This window comes from Taudactylus pleione, unplaced genomic scaffold, assembly GCF_031769625.1.
Source record: "Taudactylus pleione unplaced genomic scaffold, aTauple2 ptg000005l, whole genome shotgun sequence".
Lineage (NCBI taxonomy): Eukaryota > Metazoa > Chordata > Amphibia > Anura > Myobatrachidae > Taudactylus > Taudactylus pleione.
This window is the reverse complement of record NW_028284408.1, coordinates 27,998,921-28,015,910: the sequence shown is the minus strand read 5'-3', so window position 1 is coordinate 28,015,910 and position 16,990 is coordinate 27,998,921. Positions and strand designations below refer to the sequence as shown.

At 42.0% G+C, this 16,990-nt stretch overlaps 1 protein-coding gene across 2 annotated transcripts in view; it reads right to left on the bottom strand.

Annotated features, from left to right (window-relative positions):
- Positions 1-16,990, bottom strand: part of SPATS2 (spermatogenesis associated serine rich 2) — a 127,284-nt gene that overhangs the window by 4,152 nt on the left and 106,142 nt on the right. For both annotated transcript variants that reach the window (XM_088448996.1, XM_088448997.1), the window contains exons 8-12: positions 16,173-16,308; positions 5,300-5,358; positions 4,159-4,268; positions 3,303-3,405; positions 984-1,183 (exon numbers count right to left, since the gene is read on the bottom strand). In XM_088448996.1, coding sequence (XP_088305122.1) covers positions 984-1,183; positions 3,303-3,405; positions 4,159-4,268; positions 5,300-5,358; positions 16,173-16,308 — 608 coding nt within the window. The remainder of the gene's footprint in view (positions 1-983; positions 1,184-3,302; positions 3,406-4,158; positions 4,269-5,299; positions 5,359-16,172; positions 16,309-16,990) is intronic.

Genomic DNA, 16,990 nt, shown 5'->3' with positions numbered 1-16,990 from the left:
TCATTTATGAGCCCTTAATTGACAGGAAAAAATCATACTGCCGCCTCTCCATATCAAACTGGGTTTAATGAAACAATTTGTAAAAGCATTGGACAAGTCAGCCGATTGTTTCACGTATATTTGTCGAACATTTCCACCTCTTAGTATTGAAAAATTAAAGGCAGGAATTTTTGATGGCCCACAGATACGGAAACTGGCGAAGAATCCAAATTTTACCACATCTATGTCTGAAACTGAATCTGAAGCATGGCTGAGTTATGTGTTTGCCATTCAAACATTTTTAGGCAATCACAAGGCAGACAACTATCATGATATAGTCCACTACCTGCTAAAATGTTTCGAGAAAGTAGGAGCCAACATGAGTATTAAAAGTAAATTTTTTGTACAGCCATTTAGATCACTTCCGGTGCAATCTAGGAGATTTAACTGAAGAACAGGGTGAACAGTTCCACCAGGATATTCAGGTAATGGAAGAAAGATATCAAGGAAGGTGGGATCGTCACACGATGGCTGATTACTGCAAAGGGACTGACCGCAACAAGAATACAAAAGAAAATCCTGGAAAAAACGGTTCTAATAGCTTCCTAACACTTATGTATGTAATTATCCTGTGTCTTTTTATAACATTTTATGAATCAAATTTAATAAGAATAAAAAAAAAATATTTTTAACTATTTTTAACATTGTTTAATTTAAATTTTCATAAATATTAAAGACATATGCAGATCTCAAAAACTAGAGCCAATTAAAAATAAGCATGGCATATTCATGATCAGGAGCACAAAATTAACCGAAATCGACTCTTAAGTCCCTGGCAACAGATTGACTGTTCCCCGGTGTAATAATAACAACCACAATAAGTAGTACCTGTGTATAACAACCACAATAAGTAGTACCTGTGTATAACAACCACAATAAGTAGTACCTGTGTATAACAACCACAATAAGTAGTACCTGTGTATAACAACCACAATAAGTAGTACCTGTCTAGGTGGTTGGTTTTGCCTGGCACTATAATGACTGGCTCCTGCAGACAAGTCTCCTGTGGCTGTAGGCTTTCGATTGGCTGTAATTAGGCTGGGGGTAGAGGATGGTTCTGGCGTGGACGGAGTGGAGATGTCACTGGGACTAGTCAAAGAACAACATCGAGAGCGTGCAGAGTAATTGTTCTTTGGGTGGGAAACTGAAAAGCAAATAGAAAATACATTCAGATCGCAGCATGTAGTATATCATAGTCATTACCAAACAGATTACACATAGCAAGAGATGGAGTCCTCCAGCCAACACGGTACACATGCTGTGCTAACATCACTGCTGACTTGCCAGCATTAAACATCATGCTGCTAGTTTGAAAAAGCCTACAGGCAGCATGGAGAGAATGAACTATGCTGGGAATATGGAGGTGCACAAAGAATGTCACCACAAGCTGATGTACGGAATGGAAGTATTAGATCGATGTGCACACCTTAGTCACATAAGAACATTGTATAGTTTAAAAAAAATTTTAAAAAAAATTTGTGACAAGATATTAGCAATACATCAAAACTACATATCAGCCACACCAGACAATAAAAAAAAAAAGAAAAAGGAAAAAAGACTATTACTTTAATACATATGGTCATATTTACAGTGAGCGTTCTATAAAAGCCATAACTAAGAGGCGGATTAGGAATTAAGGTGTGCGCGTGTGTAACAGATATTTGTATAGAAGCAGATGCCACATAGGGCCTGACTGCAAGTTGTGAGTGTGTCTGAGTCGCACTCCGCATGTGTGAAAGGAACATTACTGTAGTCGCACACTGCAAGCCTTATTCACAGTGTGAGGATGAGCCTTTGGGGGAGGCAACGGGGAGTGTTGGCTAAAAACACAGACGTGTTACAACCATTCTGGGGGAGTGTAACGTCCTGCGCCTGCAGTCCGTATGCAGTCAACACTGCTCTGGTGTCTCAGTTACGTGGAAATTCAATTACTTTTTAGACGCCCTACTCCTGATGCAGCAATTCAATTGTTGCCCGGTTCAGGCGTCCATACCATGGGCGCCCATTATTTCTGTGACCAGCATGATAAATGAATGGGCGCCCAGAGCTGTAACAAGTGAATATAGCCACGTTTAAAGTGACGGGTGTTCGGGCACTCAAAAACAACTGAATCGCCCCCATGAAGTCTATGTTTGTCTGATCTGATGCTGCGTTTGTGTACGCAGTTGTGGACAGCTGCAATGGCTCAGGTGGGTGCCTCCGTACAAATCCCTGCCACGCAGCTTAGCATAGTCTCGCACGTCCACGGCTACAAAAATTGCAGTTTCCGGAAATGTTAACATACAATTCTGAATCAGGCCCGTAGTGGTTAAATATGACGAATCTTAGATTACTGCTCCGCCACGCTGGATTTAGTTTACATTTTTTATGTATTTTGAGGTAATGCAGACAGCACAGTTTAGGAGCAGTCTGGAATCACAGGTTAGGATGTCAATTAGATGTCAGATGAAGAGGCTTAGTGTATTTCAATGAACACTGGATCATAATGTCTGCGAAACAGGTTCATTTAGTGGTTAAATAGTGGACAACATCCTTAGCCTAAGTGTTATTTTAGAATATGTTGTGTAACTTGCAAAGTTTATTTTTTATATTAGACGCTAATCTTACATAACTGGAACAATTAGCTCAGGTTTATCACCTCTAGAGCGATTGAAAGATTCCCATGTGCACAAAGCATAGCAACAGTTCCAGGCCAGGACCATAAACCACCTGCACGTTTCTGTGCATAGACAGTGACAGGAAGACTGAGATTAAACTGGCGATATCAGGGAGATGTACTCTAGCAGCCACAGCTAATGGGTGATGAGCTCTGTATCTAATACACATACAAACACATTGCCTGGGAACGTTCATCACTTTTATAGTAGCAGAATGCAGGATTTTTAGCACTTCGATAATGGAAACAATTAGGAAAACATAAAGCTGTCAGGGTAATGTAAGCGGCAATAACAAATACTGATTTGATGCACGCACAGTGGGTGGGGGCAGGATGGTTATTACTTCAAGACTACAGGAGCAGCTGCATCCAGTAAGAATTTATTGTACCAACAATGTTCTAATTTCAGATCACCACATATACGACCATTAAGTACCACCAGACATACCCACACAACAGCTATAACAAACATGCTAATGACACGTTATACACTAACATGTATACAAACTCACTCAGAATTAAGCTGCATTGGTCAATATAGGCCTTACATTTTATTGAGTGCTATTTCAGTGTCCTTACATACAGATAATGGATTAGGGACACTAACCTTGTCCAAAGGACTCTATGCTCTTCTTTAGGGTTTCCAGGTCTGCTGTAAAGCGAGCAGCGCGGCCCAGTTCCTCATCGTACTTGCGCTCACTGACAAAATGCTGAAAGACATAAGCTGTGATGAAGCAGCTGGGAGCTGGATTTCAGGCGAGTGTAAAAGCATGCAGCTATGTAATGCTCTGAGGAGGTGCTGGTGTGACTGGGAATCATGTGATCACGTGGAAATCTAGCTGTCAGCGCCACAGTATTGTTGCTGGAAAAACATGGAGTAATAAAGACACCAGCTAGATGTCTTGGTATTAAAGCAGCGGTTCTCAAACTGTGGGTCACGACGATCTCAGCTTGGTCCCCCCCAAAGCCTTCACAGGGGGTATAAATTTGACATTCACCTAAATGTATTAAAAAAAACACGTGGGGTCAGGGGATCCAAAAGGAGCCCGTCCCTGCGATGTGTAAGGAATGGAGTCATCGCATTAGCAGTCACTTTTGTGCCTCTGCAGCGCTACTTCTGTGCATGTGCAGTCTGCTGACCACGCATGTCTGGCGGCCATTCTGCGGTAACTTGCTGGGGTCCTGTAATCATTTTTATTGTCCGATAGGGTCCCAGGACAAAATGGTTTGTAAACTCTTGCTTCAAAGTATTTAGGACAGGGACAATAAGTACAGGGCCTGATTCCACAATCACTTTATTCAACAGAGCTTTGGAAGCGGTGTCTGGAAGATTCCATCAGCGATCATAAAAACTTGAATATAACAAACCTTTTAACATTGTACATTTCTCCTACGATATAATGGTATAAATAAACATAACAGAATAAAATATTTGATTCTGTTTTAACATCTGGATTCCCGACCTTTATATCTGCACGTAGTTCTGCCAACTGCTCCTCTGACAGACGTACGGCCACATCTGTGAGCTTCTTCAGCTCCTCTGCCTTCTTCTGCCGGCTGTCCAGGATCTCCACTGGGGAAAGAGAGGTCAGAGCAGAAACAAATCGTTGGATCTTACTGAATACACTTTAAGAAGACATAGGAAGTTTATGCAAACGAGTGTATTTTTTGAAAGAAGATATCTGATAATGAGCTTGGCACGATCCATTTCAGGTCAAATCAAGCAGAACAAGGCATAGTTCAATTTGTATATTTTCATATATTCTTTTTATACATAACGTCCTATGTCTAGTCATAGGATTGTGAAAATAAGGCACATCTGTTCTTCACTCTTTGGCAATACAGACTTTATGTTTTAGTAATTTTTGAAAATCGACAAATTCGTAAATTTGAAAAACTCTAAACAGGGAGGAAAATAATCTGGTGTAATGGAAAATGAATGCAGATCAATACGTGAAAACCAAACAATGAGGAAAATACACACACATATACATACATACATACATACATACATACATACAGGTTGAGTCTGCCATATCCAAAATGCTTGGGACCAGGGGTATTTTGGATATCGGAATATTCCGTATTTTGGAATAATTGCATATCATAATGAAATATCTTAGGTATACGGCCCAAATCTAAACACAGAATGCATTTATGATTCAAATACACCTTATACACACAGCCTGAAGGTAATTTTAGACAATATTTTCAATAATTTTGTGGCCCAAACAAAGTTTGTGTACATACATGAAATTTATTTATGTGTCATATACACCTTATACACACAGCCTATAGGTCAATTTATACCTTATTTTTAATAATTTTGTGCCTTAAACAAAGTTTGTGTGCATTGAACCATCAAAAATCAACGTTTTCACTATCTCAGTCATGCTGAAAATATTCCGTATTTCGGAATATTTGAATACTTAACGTTTGTGTGTGTGTGTGTGTATATATATATATATATATATATATATATATATATATATATTATATACACACACATATATACACACACACATACATATATATATATATATATATATATATATATATATACACATATCCTATAAATACTGCTAGGTGTGATTGAGTACATACTTGCTTCTGCTTTCACCTTGTCCATCTCTCCTAGAAGTGTCACTTCTCTGTCCATGAGGCTGAAAAAATAAGAGCAACAATAGTTATTCAATAAAAACGAACAGTAAATGTGCAAGAAAACTACAATTCAATCAGCCAGTAGGTGGCAGCAGATCTACAGTGTAGGAAAGAGGCTGTGAGAACAGGGCTACTAGTTTCTAGCTGGTTTCACAGATTCCAGTCAGCAAGAAGAGTCACTGCTATAGCCTTCCTGTTGGTAAGATTGCTCTGTAAAAGGTTGCCATGCTTATAATTGATTATCTGCATGCTTCCATCCACAGTTCCTAGATACGAGGCTTTTTCTGTGTGGTTTGGCTTTGCATGGGAAAAGTTTATGTAAATGTTAGCATACATTTTCCATCTGAAAACACTTTCTTGCACATGGAGACAGAACATATAATCATGGTGATACGAGAGTCCAGAGACCAGTTCGTTTACCACATTACTTGTATGTAGTGACAGACCACACTGCTTTCTCTACAAGAATTGATTAGCACTATATTGTAGTCTCAATAACAAGTTCTGTTCCTGTAGTATTTCAGACTTTTATGCTCAAAATGACCCTATTCCGGGGATTCTCAGCACTTCTCCTCTGTGCCCAAAAGAACAGACAGGTTCCCCGAAGAATTAATACTGTCCTGTACATCACCAATAGCAAACTGTGATCCATTCACAGCACTTTCTGCTAACTTAGCATTTAAAAGTCAGTTTCCTTAACAAAGGTAAATCTTCAATTAAAAAAGGATTTTAAAGCTATCATCATCCACTACTCCAAACAGGAAAAACCTGTGTGGATTCCATATCAGGGAGCGCCGCCATAGCTTCACTGACTTCTTGTTTGACATTTGGGAACCTGAAGGTCAAACTCACAGCACAATGGGTGCCCGCAGTGCTGGCCAATATATGTGTGCTAGAAATGGACACGGCACGTTGTGAATGTCCCCTCTCCAGATTGTCAATGCAGGGACTAGCAGCACGGGGATGCTGATGAGGTGTGCGACCATCGCATGCTAGTTATTTGGGGGCAGGGTTGTGAAATAAAAATAAGTGTAGGTTGGGTCATTCTTTTTTTATGTTCTACTTCTTAATACCTGCCTATGTCATACCTGCCTATGTCCGAATGATGCAGGGTAAGTACAATTTATATAAAATTGCCAATTGTTCTCCATGCAACCAGGAGAAGCCACGATGAGCAAGGTACCTGCCAGACGTACATTAATGGAGCCTGTAACTAATAAACCTAAAAGAATCAGCAAGGGGAAAGACTATTGAATATCGTTACCAATAGGGTAATTGGCTATATAATTTATATCTTGCTACAACACTAAAAACCCAAACACCCAGCATAGCAAAGCAGGACGGTCACAGTGGGAAGAACGTATTGGAGCACAGCTGTCATGTTGCAGTTTTTTAATTCCTTCTCCCTGTAGTTTGTAAAAACACATTTGGATTTGACAATATATGTACATTTAAAACGTCACGCATGGTATAGGCCACCCAAACAATATAGCCTAATATAATAGTATACAAAAATATCATTTATTTGACACACTAGGGAACAGTCACTAAGTTACTGGTGAGGTATTCTGCTCTCCTAGACCACTGGTCCTGTGTCATGGCCAGAGGCAGATCTTTGAAAAAAATTCCCAGAGAGCAAAATCGAGATGGTTATGAGCCTTGCACAAAGCCAATCAGAACTTGGAGAAAGGTGACCGTTTAATCAAACAGGAGATCGGGTCAGAACTGTAATCATGTGCAACAAATCAAATAGAAATTGTAAGAGGATTAAAAGAAAAGGTTCTCTACATCCGGCATCAGTCACACAGCAAAGGAACAGTTGACATGGCCTCGGCATGCCCTGACATTGGTGCAGATGTGTGACCGCAATTTACTGGGTTAATATGAAAATAAGTAATTATCTGAACAAACCTATGCTGCTATTGTATCCATTGTGCAGAAAAGGGCAAGCCACCACCCTTACTGGAAAAGCAATTCTATTAAATCCAGCTTGAACTTCGAGCAAGAGGTTTTCCCTTAATATTTATTGAAGGAGGTTCCAAGCAGGCAGAGAGCCAAAGCAGCTGATGGGTTTTCTCCACCATACGGAACTGAGCTTCCTGGTTCACACCTGCTGTGTATGCAACACTGGGATATACATGGGTTAGGGAGCTGAAGCATCTGGCTGCAGACTAGCAGGCACAGATGTCAGCCTTCGCATGAAAATCTACATCCTCTGCATACTGGGTTTTTACATACCAGGACATAAATCAACTAGTCCTCACCAAGCCCTAAAACCCTAATCTCTGCTGAAAAAGAACTCATTTCTTCAACCACAAATAAGCAAACATTCAGAAGCCACATGTGGAAAGAATGATACCACTTCCATATAGAGCAGAAGTTTCAGCAGCTGGAGCTCTCAGATTTGTGCTATCATCACACCAAGGTGAAGAGACATCTGCAGTGACCTCAGAGAGGCCATTGCTGCTGCTCATCACTCTGGAAACAGCCATCTACAAACAAGTTGAAGTCTACATCTGCATTAATGTACAAGGACCCAGACAGTAAAATTATAAAAAAAAAATAATTTTTCATTAGATATATAGATCTCCCTCAGATCGCATTCTCTCTCTCTATCATAATTAAACGTCCCCTATCCAGAACAGTTTGTAGCTTGATCTAACAACCAGAATGCCTCCAAATTTGGTAGGGAGACTAATTAGGACATGAGAAGCAGGATTCCACAAAAAACAGTTTTAGTGCAAAACGTTGCCATGATATATGGCTCTGCACAATGAGACCAGCGTGAAAATAGACAGACAAATTAATAACAAGATTAACCTGTAATGAACATTTATTCTGTTACACTAATGATAACAGCAATAAAATACTTGTCCGTTTTTACATTGTACAGCACCATATTGTCCCTATCAGCTGCTTTTTGTAGTAATTTGTATTCGGGCTTCCCATCTCCTAATTAGTCTCCCTTCCAAATTTGGTGACATACTGGTTGTTAGATCAAGCAACAGACAGCTCTGAATAGGGGAAGTTTAGTTATGGCCTAGTTATAGTTTAGTAAAGCATCCTGAGACCATTCATGTGTGTGGTTGCTTCTCAGCCAAGGGAGTGGGATCACTCACAATTTTGCCTAAGAACACAGCCATGAATAAAGAATAGTACCAAAACATCCTCCAAGAGCAACTTCTCCCAACCATCCGAGAACAGTTTGGTGATGAACAATGCCTTTTCCAGCATGATGGAGCACCTTGCCATAAGGCAAAAGTAATAACTAAGTGGCTCGGGGAACAAAACATTGACATTTTGGGTTCATGGCCAGGAAACTCCTCAGACCTTAATCCCATTGAGAACTTGTGGTCAATCCTCAAGAGACGGGTGGACAAACCAAAACCCACAAATTCTGACAAACTCCAAGCATTGATTAGGCAAGAATGGGCGGCCATCAGTCAGAATGTGGCCCAGAAGTTGATTGACAGCATGCCAGGGCGAATTGCAGAGGTCTTGAAAAAGAAGGGCCAACAATGCAAATATTGACTCTTTGCATAAACTTAATGTAATTGTCAATAAAAGCCTTTACACTTATGAGATGCTCGTAATTTTAATTCAGTATAGCATAGTAACATCTGACAAAAAGGTCTAAAAACACTGAAGCAGCAAACTTTGTGAAAACCAATACTTGTGCCATTCTGAAAACTTTTGGTGTGGAAATATATATATATATATATATATATATATATATATATACTACATAATTTTTTCTCTCAGCCCCAGTGCTGAGTAAAGTAGGGAAACATCTTTATTCTAAGTTAAAATTGTCGGGACATGTTTCGGAACTCCTGGGACACCCTCCAAGAGATCAATTAGTAGTTTTCAATTAGCTTAATTGGGCTAATAATTACATGTCATTATTGTGATATTATTCTGCAGAGTGAAGAAAATGGGCTAATAAATATGGGACCGGTATATGGGGGTGCATAAATCAGCCATTTGAGAACATATAAAATAGTGCAAAATATTCTTCTTTGGGACAGTTATCCAGTTATAGAAATGTTATCCAATGTTAAATGTAATATAGGGTAGACTGATTTCCCCATTTTTGAAAAAAATCAATTCCAGCTGGTTTATCGCATCCATTTTTTTTTACTGTATAGTGTAAGAATCGGGAAAGCGCATCACTACAGTAATAAAAAATTGGATGCAATAGCCACATTATGTTTTGCAGCAAAAATCTTGTGGCCAATTGAATATGATTGGTGTTTGTATTGGGAAATGTTAGTTTTAGCTGTTATCAGCTTCACATAGATACTGAAAGGGCCTAGTACTCTATGTACAATACAATGCATTAAACAGTGGCGTGTGAGGGATTAGTCGGGTGCTATGAACAATGTTTGTTTTTTTACAGTAAACAATAGGTTAAATTTCAGAGATTGTCCAGGTCAATAGAGCATATGTTTTGTTGTTCAGGTTTGTCAATGTGAGGAGGCAGAGGTTATCACGGGTCATAAAAATACTCCCTTGCACAATGCAGTACTGGCGTGGCAGGTTCGTGCCACAAAGGTGCTGGAGAAATGAAAAAGCCCAAGGCCATGTTTCCTGGAGTCAACACGTGAGCAGCAAGAAACGAAAGAGAGGAAACAAGCAGAGAAATGATAGAGAAGAGGAATGCTGACAGCAGAAGTGCCAGAAAGAACAAATGTATAGGTAGACTACAAGTGCATTATAAATAGAAAAACACTCACAGGGAAATTGCATTCTTTAATACATCAGAAGTCGTTACTGATTCATCAAGGCTAAGCATTGGGATATATTTTACGGAGCATGACTTGCTTGTGCATTCGTTTTAGGTTGTATTTTGTTTTAAGACCAGGAGGGGAATTCAATTAGAGGTGAAAAGCCATATTCGCCTGTTTTTTGTGAAAAATTTGCCTAAAAAAAATTCGCCAAATTCAATTCCAGGACAATTTCGCCTAAGTGGAAACAATTCTCCAAAAATGATTCTCCAATCAATAGCTGGTGAAAAAAAATGCAAAATCTTTATTTTGGGGTGCAAACGTGGGGAAACAACTCAGACCCCTTGGGACAGCCCCCCAAAGGACAAATACGCAAAAAAACAGAAACTAAAACCTAAGAACACCCCAAAAAAGACGTCATTTTTGGGGTGTAAATTTAAAAAGTGGGGGGATAAACATTAAAAGTAGCGAAAAAGACTTCTTGGGGGTCCACAAGTATGGGTCAGGTGTTTTTGGGATTGCAGGTGCATGCAGCAGGTGGATTTTTCACGGTTTTTAAAAGTTCACTTTAGAGACATAAAAACATGCTAGCACCTATTTTCAAGCACCCCAAATTTGACAGGACTACTTATTTTCACCAAAAAATACAGCTTTGTGCCATTCTTCACCACTTTTACAAAAATGCTAATAGCAAGCAATTTACACAACTTAAGTACACAAAACAGTTTTATTAGGGCTATTAGTACACATCTACATTGATTCCCTATGTTAGAGCATCTTTTTCTGGGGTACAGACTGATTTCCCCAATTCTTTCAGTACTTTTCACCTGTTCCGTATTCGCCTATTTCCGTGTTCGCCTGTTTTGCAATTGAATTAGGCGAAAAGCGGGGACGATTCGCCTCTGAAACAGGCGAATGAAGCGAACAGTCAGACAGGCGAAAACTTCGCCTCTAATTGAATATGGCTCCATGTGTGTCCCATTCATTGTGCAATTCTTACTGTACTAGTCCCCAACACCACCAAGCTGTTCTATACAACCATATGATACTTTTTAGTTTCCTTCCCTTCAGTTACATAATATCTGGTTATAGAATTGCAGCTTTATTCAGCACTCTATAGTACTCTAACCATTGAACATGTCCTGTCAACAGAAAAGGGCCACCCACCCACAGTCTGTAGTGAATGTAGCCTTTTCTATATAATGTTACCTACGTACACTGTACCCCAGCACGAGGGTAACAATCACGCGTACAAGATACCTACTTGCAGTCTGCTCTGGGTTCTGGCAGGGGAGATACAACTCTGTGCAGGTAACAGAAGTGAGAAGGGAACAGTATTTTACAGAAGAGTGGCATTCACAGAATGCTCTACCTGCCAATCATATATTCTGAGCACATTTAAGGTCTATATTTACTGCAAGGAAAGATCAAGCAACATTTTCAGAAATAACAAGCGATATGGTAAGAACTTACCTTTGTATCTCTGTTTCTACGAAGTCCATAGAGTCCACAGGGTTGACCTTGGGGTATAGGTTGGGAATCAAATCCGGGCACCACGCAGTTAAAGCTTTTAGCTCCCAGGATGCACTGGGTCCACTCTCCCTATAACCCCACCCCCAAGCCAGAGGCACTTCAGTTTGTAAGTAGCCAAAGGAGGAAAGAAAGAGAGAAGACTGGAACACTCAATAACCATACTCACAGAGAAGGAGACGGGAAACCGGTGACCAGTAACACAGCCCATATGAAGCTAGGTGAGTCAGGGCGGGCGCCCTGTGGACCATATGGACTTCGTAGAAACAGAGATAACAAAGGTAAGTTCTTACCATATCTCTTTACTACTTCAGGGTCCATAGGGGGTCCAAAGGGTTGACCTTGGGGATGTCCCAAAGCAGTCCGTATATGGGTGGGGACGCTCCTGTACTGAGAGGAGAATTCGTCGCCAAAAGGAAGCATCCTGAGAGGCAAAGGAAACCAATGCATAGAACTTTAAAAAGGTGTGGACAGAAGACCACAGCGAGCCACCCACAGCTCGAGTAGAATAAGCATCAATAGAAACAGAAAGGCCTATCCTATGTGTAGGCCCCTGAGATAGTCATACGAAGACATCTAGCCAAAGTCAGTCTATTGGCCAGCCATCTTTTCCTGTGAAATCCAAAGACCACAAATAAGGAGTCTGATTTCCTGAAGAAACTTGAACGGATGGCATAAATCCGGAGACCGGACCACAGTCAACGAGGCCACACCAGCCGAGCGGACTGGTGACTAAAATGTCAGTACCATAAGTTCCAGAATAATATGGAACTTGAAAACCACTTTAGGAAAAGACACAGGGCGAGTGCAACTCACAACCCTGACATGGTGGACTAACCAGAAAAAGGAAGCCACATGAGAACGCTCCCAATTCAGACACTCTCCTGGCAGATGCAAATGCCATAAAAGAAAGAGAGACAGAGACTAAGCTATAGACCATGTAATAGCAATCAAAGCTAGTGGTTCAAATGCCCCGGAGAGCACGAAGAACCACTACCAAATCCCAAAGAGCCCCTAGGGGAGACAAAGGGGGGCATAATCCAGAAAACACCCTGAAGGATTGATCTGATACTAGAGAGTGGAGCAATTCCACAGCCGAACCCTACTGACAGTGCAGAGATCCGCACTCTCAGAAAGACCAGGTAGAAGGCGAGACCCAAGTCAGCTGGAAGGAATGCCAGAACTTCTGGAAATCCTAAACACAGGAGGATCGCAGCGACAGGTACGATACCATAAGAATTATGTATGCCACAGTCTGTGGTAGACTATGTCAGAATGTGCGACATTCCAGTCAGTGCCACCCAACGATCAGTGTTGCCTAGGTGGAAGCCACTGTCGTGACACTGTCGGACTGAACCTTTTCAGGTTTACCATGAAATATGTGTTAGGCCAGAGTGAAGGCCCAAGACAGCCTAAAGTTCCAACAAGTTAAGTGGCAGGGCGGAATCGACAGACTTCTAACTGCCCTGAAACGAAAACGGACCAGACACTGTCCATAGCAAAGAATACTCTGGAGGAGATGGCCACAGCCACCCAGAGACCGACTCGCCTCCGAGAGAGCATCATCGTTTGAACAGTGATCCGATGGAAAAAACACGTTCCCTATGGAGAGGAGCCAATTATGGCAAGGCCTCGAATGGAACCGAGCATATTCCTCCCTTCCAAAGGTAGACACTCTGGATTTTTGACCGCGCATCAGAGAGTGTAATGACATATGTCGACTGCGTAGACGTCCGCGCACTCCTAGTTGAAGAGTGGAGATCTTGTCTTCCGCCAGAAGAATTCTCAGATTCTGAGAATCCAGCAGGGCTCCCAGATGAAGAATACCCTGTGTGGAATGCAGGGAGGACATTTTCCCCGTTGATTAACATCTGTGTCGAGAAGAAGCCAGGGTTATCCTGACCGGGCTGTAAAGTACCTCGGTGATCCTGCTAAGAGCAGGAGGCCGTCCAGATACTGGAGCAGTCGGATACACTGAATGGGTGAACTGTCAGAAAGCTGGTAAACCCGGGTAGGGCTGAGGACAGTCCCAAAAGGCAGAACCAGAAAATTGCAAGTGTTGCTGTGGCACAGCAACCTGAACCCATGCTGATAAGGGGGCTCTAGGTACCCCGTAGGTACATGTCCTGAATATTCCGAGATACCATAAAGTCCCCAGGTTCCAAATATCGGATGATGGAGCATGGTGGCCTCCTCCTGAGTCCAGGCACCCTTAGAATCTGAATCAGGAATTTGAGACAGAGGACAGGCAAATGAGGACCAGTCAGCCACTGCCCCAGAAAGAAAGTAGAACAACCAGTCCCTCGCTGAGATAGTGAGGCTGGCATAAATAGCTCTGCTTACCGCAAAGACTGTATAGCTTACTGGATTTGTAAGGCCCTGATCGGGTCTGAAGAAGGGCCCATGTAACAACACCTGTGAGGAGGCCGCCTGAGCAATGAGAGGTCGTACCTGTAAGATTACAACGCCTACCCAAGCATCCGTGGTGACTTGACACCAGCACTGGGTGAACTGAGAAAGTCGGTATCTCACTCTGGAATCCCCCAGATGTAGACCTGTCCTGTCAGGCTGAAGGTTTATCCTTAGGCTTAGAAGCAGGGTCGTCTGGAAGTCCAGGTCTGCTCGTACTGGATATGGTGGCCCTCGTGGAGGCCGACAGCCTAGGAAAAAACAGGCCTTAAGGCTGACCCTGAGGGTCAAAAGACTTAACAGATTTAGTCCAATTGTAGTGGGAGTAGCTAAAGACGGTATCTTCTCATTAGTGATAATGCCAATGATGCAACAATCTTGTCAAGGTCAGGACCAAACAAGATCCCCATAGATGGTGTCTGCACCTCTGCTTTCCCAGAGCACTGCCATAGTGTATTGCGGCGGATACAGTCGCAGCCGAAACCCAGAAGGTTAGAAGACTGGTATCCAATGTAGGTATTCCCACATATGACAACTGCAAATTTTATGTGAGCGGCAAAAGACATTTGAACCACAGACGTGTTGGAGGGGAAAAACGTTACAAATGCATCAGCCCAGTATGCAATAGTATTAACCAACCATGCGATGGCCATGGTAGGACGGGCAACAGCCCCTGAAAGAGAGTATATTAATTTCAGGCAAAGTTACCACCTACGGATCCATAAAATGCAGGTGCAGGACCGACATTCTCTATAACCAGAATGGACCTGGCTAACAGCCCCAAAGCAGAGATAATAATAATACTTGAAATCGGCTCCCCCCCATGTAAGAGGGAAAGAGCCCAATACATCATACAGTTCACGGCAGAGCCAACTGGGAAGTAACCACAGGGCGTATATCACGCCATATTGTATTTCGTAGAAAACGACATCCACCCGGGTGGCTGTTGTGGTAATCCCTGCAAGGGGAATGACAGACCTTTGTGGTACTGGAGGTAATTCACGTACTGTGAAAAACCCTTGCAGGGAGCGATAGTCTGTGACACAGGGGTAAAGTGCAAGAAACTGCGAGATACCCTGAGTTGAGAAGGGCAGTACGGTGAAGTAACCCCAAGTGAGTTACGACAATGGGGCCCGCCCGGCAATCCGCAATGGAGAGGATCCTGAGAAAACAAACCGCCCAAGGGGTCATGTAAGGGGCACAGCACCAGATGGTGCCGCATACATAACCCTTTCTGAGTCAAATCCTCTGCACTAATACCTGCAGTCCATGACATGCAGGATAGCAAAAGATGGGTGCAGTATCGCACTCTATCTCCTGGTCAGACATATCTGACTAACTATCTTGGCGGAAATATTAAGCAGCGCCATACTGGTCCTGAGTGACGCTAAGATTAGCTGCAGGGACCCATTATCAGCATATGCAACACACAGTTCCACCTAAAATATGGCAACGTGCAGCACGCAACAGTATGTGACAAACCTCACAAATATTGACAACTATATAAATGTGAGGTCTCAGAACCACCCTAGGTACAGCTGTATTAGGGCAGATAGAAAGAAAAGAGATAGAAATACACTGACAGGTGAGAGAAAAAACAGACAGTCAGCACTAGCTTAAGTCACATACAATGCAGACATATATATACTGTACATACATAAGCATGACATATAATATACTGCACAATGTCGCTACATTCAACTGCCCAGATTCAGTGTCTGGGAAGGCTATAGTGCTGTGTACACTCACCCAAAGGCCAGGTACGCAGGGGGACTGGGCTCGCTGTTATCCTTGGAGTGTTCTGCAGCTGCACCACAGAATAAAACTCCGGCCGGGCACCAACTTAAACGGAGGTGCCTCTGGCTTGGGGGTGGGGTTATAGGGAGAGTGGACCCAGTGCATCCTGGGAGCTAAAAGCTTTAACTGCGTGGTGCCCGGATTTGGTTCCCAACTATACCCCAAGGTCAACCCTGTGGACCCCCTATGGACCCTGAAGTAGAAAATCAGTTAAAGAAAACATTTTTAATGCACTGGGGGCACATACAGGTTTAATACACTACACTAGTGTAATACAAAATGAAAATACAACAAACAAAAATGCCATAATACATTTGAATATATAGACTTGGCAGCCATCTGCAGCTGCTTACCAGCTCTGCAGCTCTGAGAATGTCTGTTTCATCTTCTTGATAGAGGAGTCCATTTCTTCCTTGACCACCATGCGATACCGCGCCAGAGACACCGAGCAGCGCTGCAGGTCTTTCACAGACTTCTCAATGTTGGCACCTGTAAAATATAGGACCTTAAAACCACGATCAAAGCCATCATGGGGAAAAAGCATTAAAGCTTAGCTACACCAACTGAATAATATGTACTGTGCATTATCGAGCTGAATAAAATACAAGAAATAAAAGGTTTTTATACTGAACAACAATGAAACCCAATGGCTCTATTACAACCCTTTGTAGTAGTCTGCCATATAACACAGGTGGTGCTTCGAAATCTTTCATCACTAACTAGAGTGCTAAGGCCTGACTTGCTCCGCACAAGTGCAGCGTGTGACTTGGTGGACTAATATGTAGGGAAAGCATCAGTGAGGTCCCAGGCAGTTAAGTGACAAACTGTTAAAGATTTTTGTCCTATAGCATCCTAAATATAATTGTGGCTTGAAATATTTAATAGCACCGAGGAGGAACGTCAAGGAGACAATGAGCAGTGTATTAACTTTCATGCTATTTACACGACACAGGTTACTTTTTTAGGTTCTATTATCCTTTAAATATAACATGTCTAGAAGTTGTGTCCATCTGGGAAGAAAATTAGGCAATCATTAAAACTATTATGCTGGGCATAGGCAATGTTTCAAAGACAAAAAGCCAGGGATTAAAGCATGGAATGTGGTAAACCTTTACAGGAACTGTAAATAGTGTTCCTCGTCCCCACCAATGTTTAGGTGGCTGCACAACTC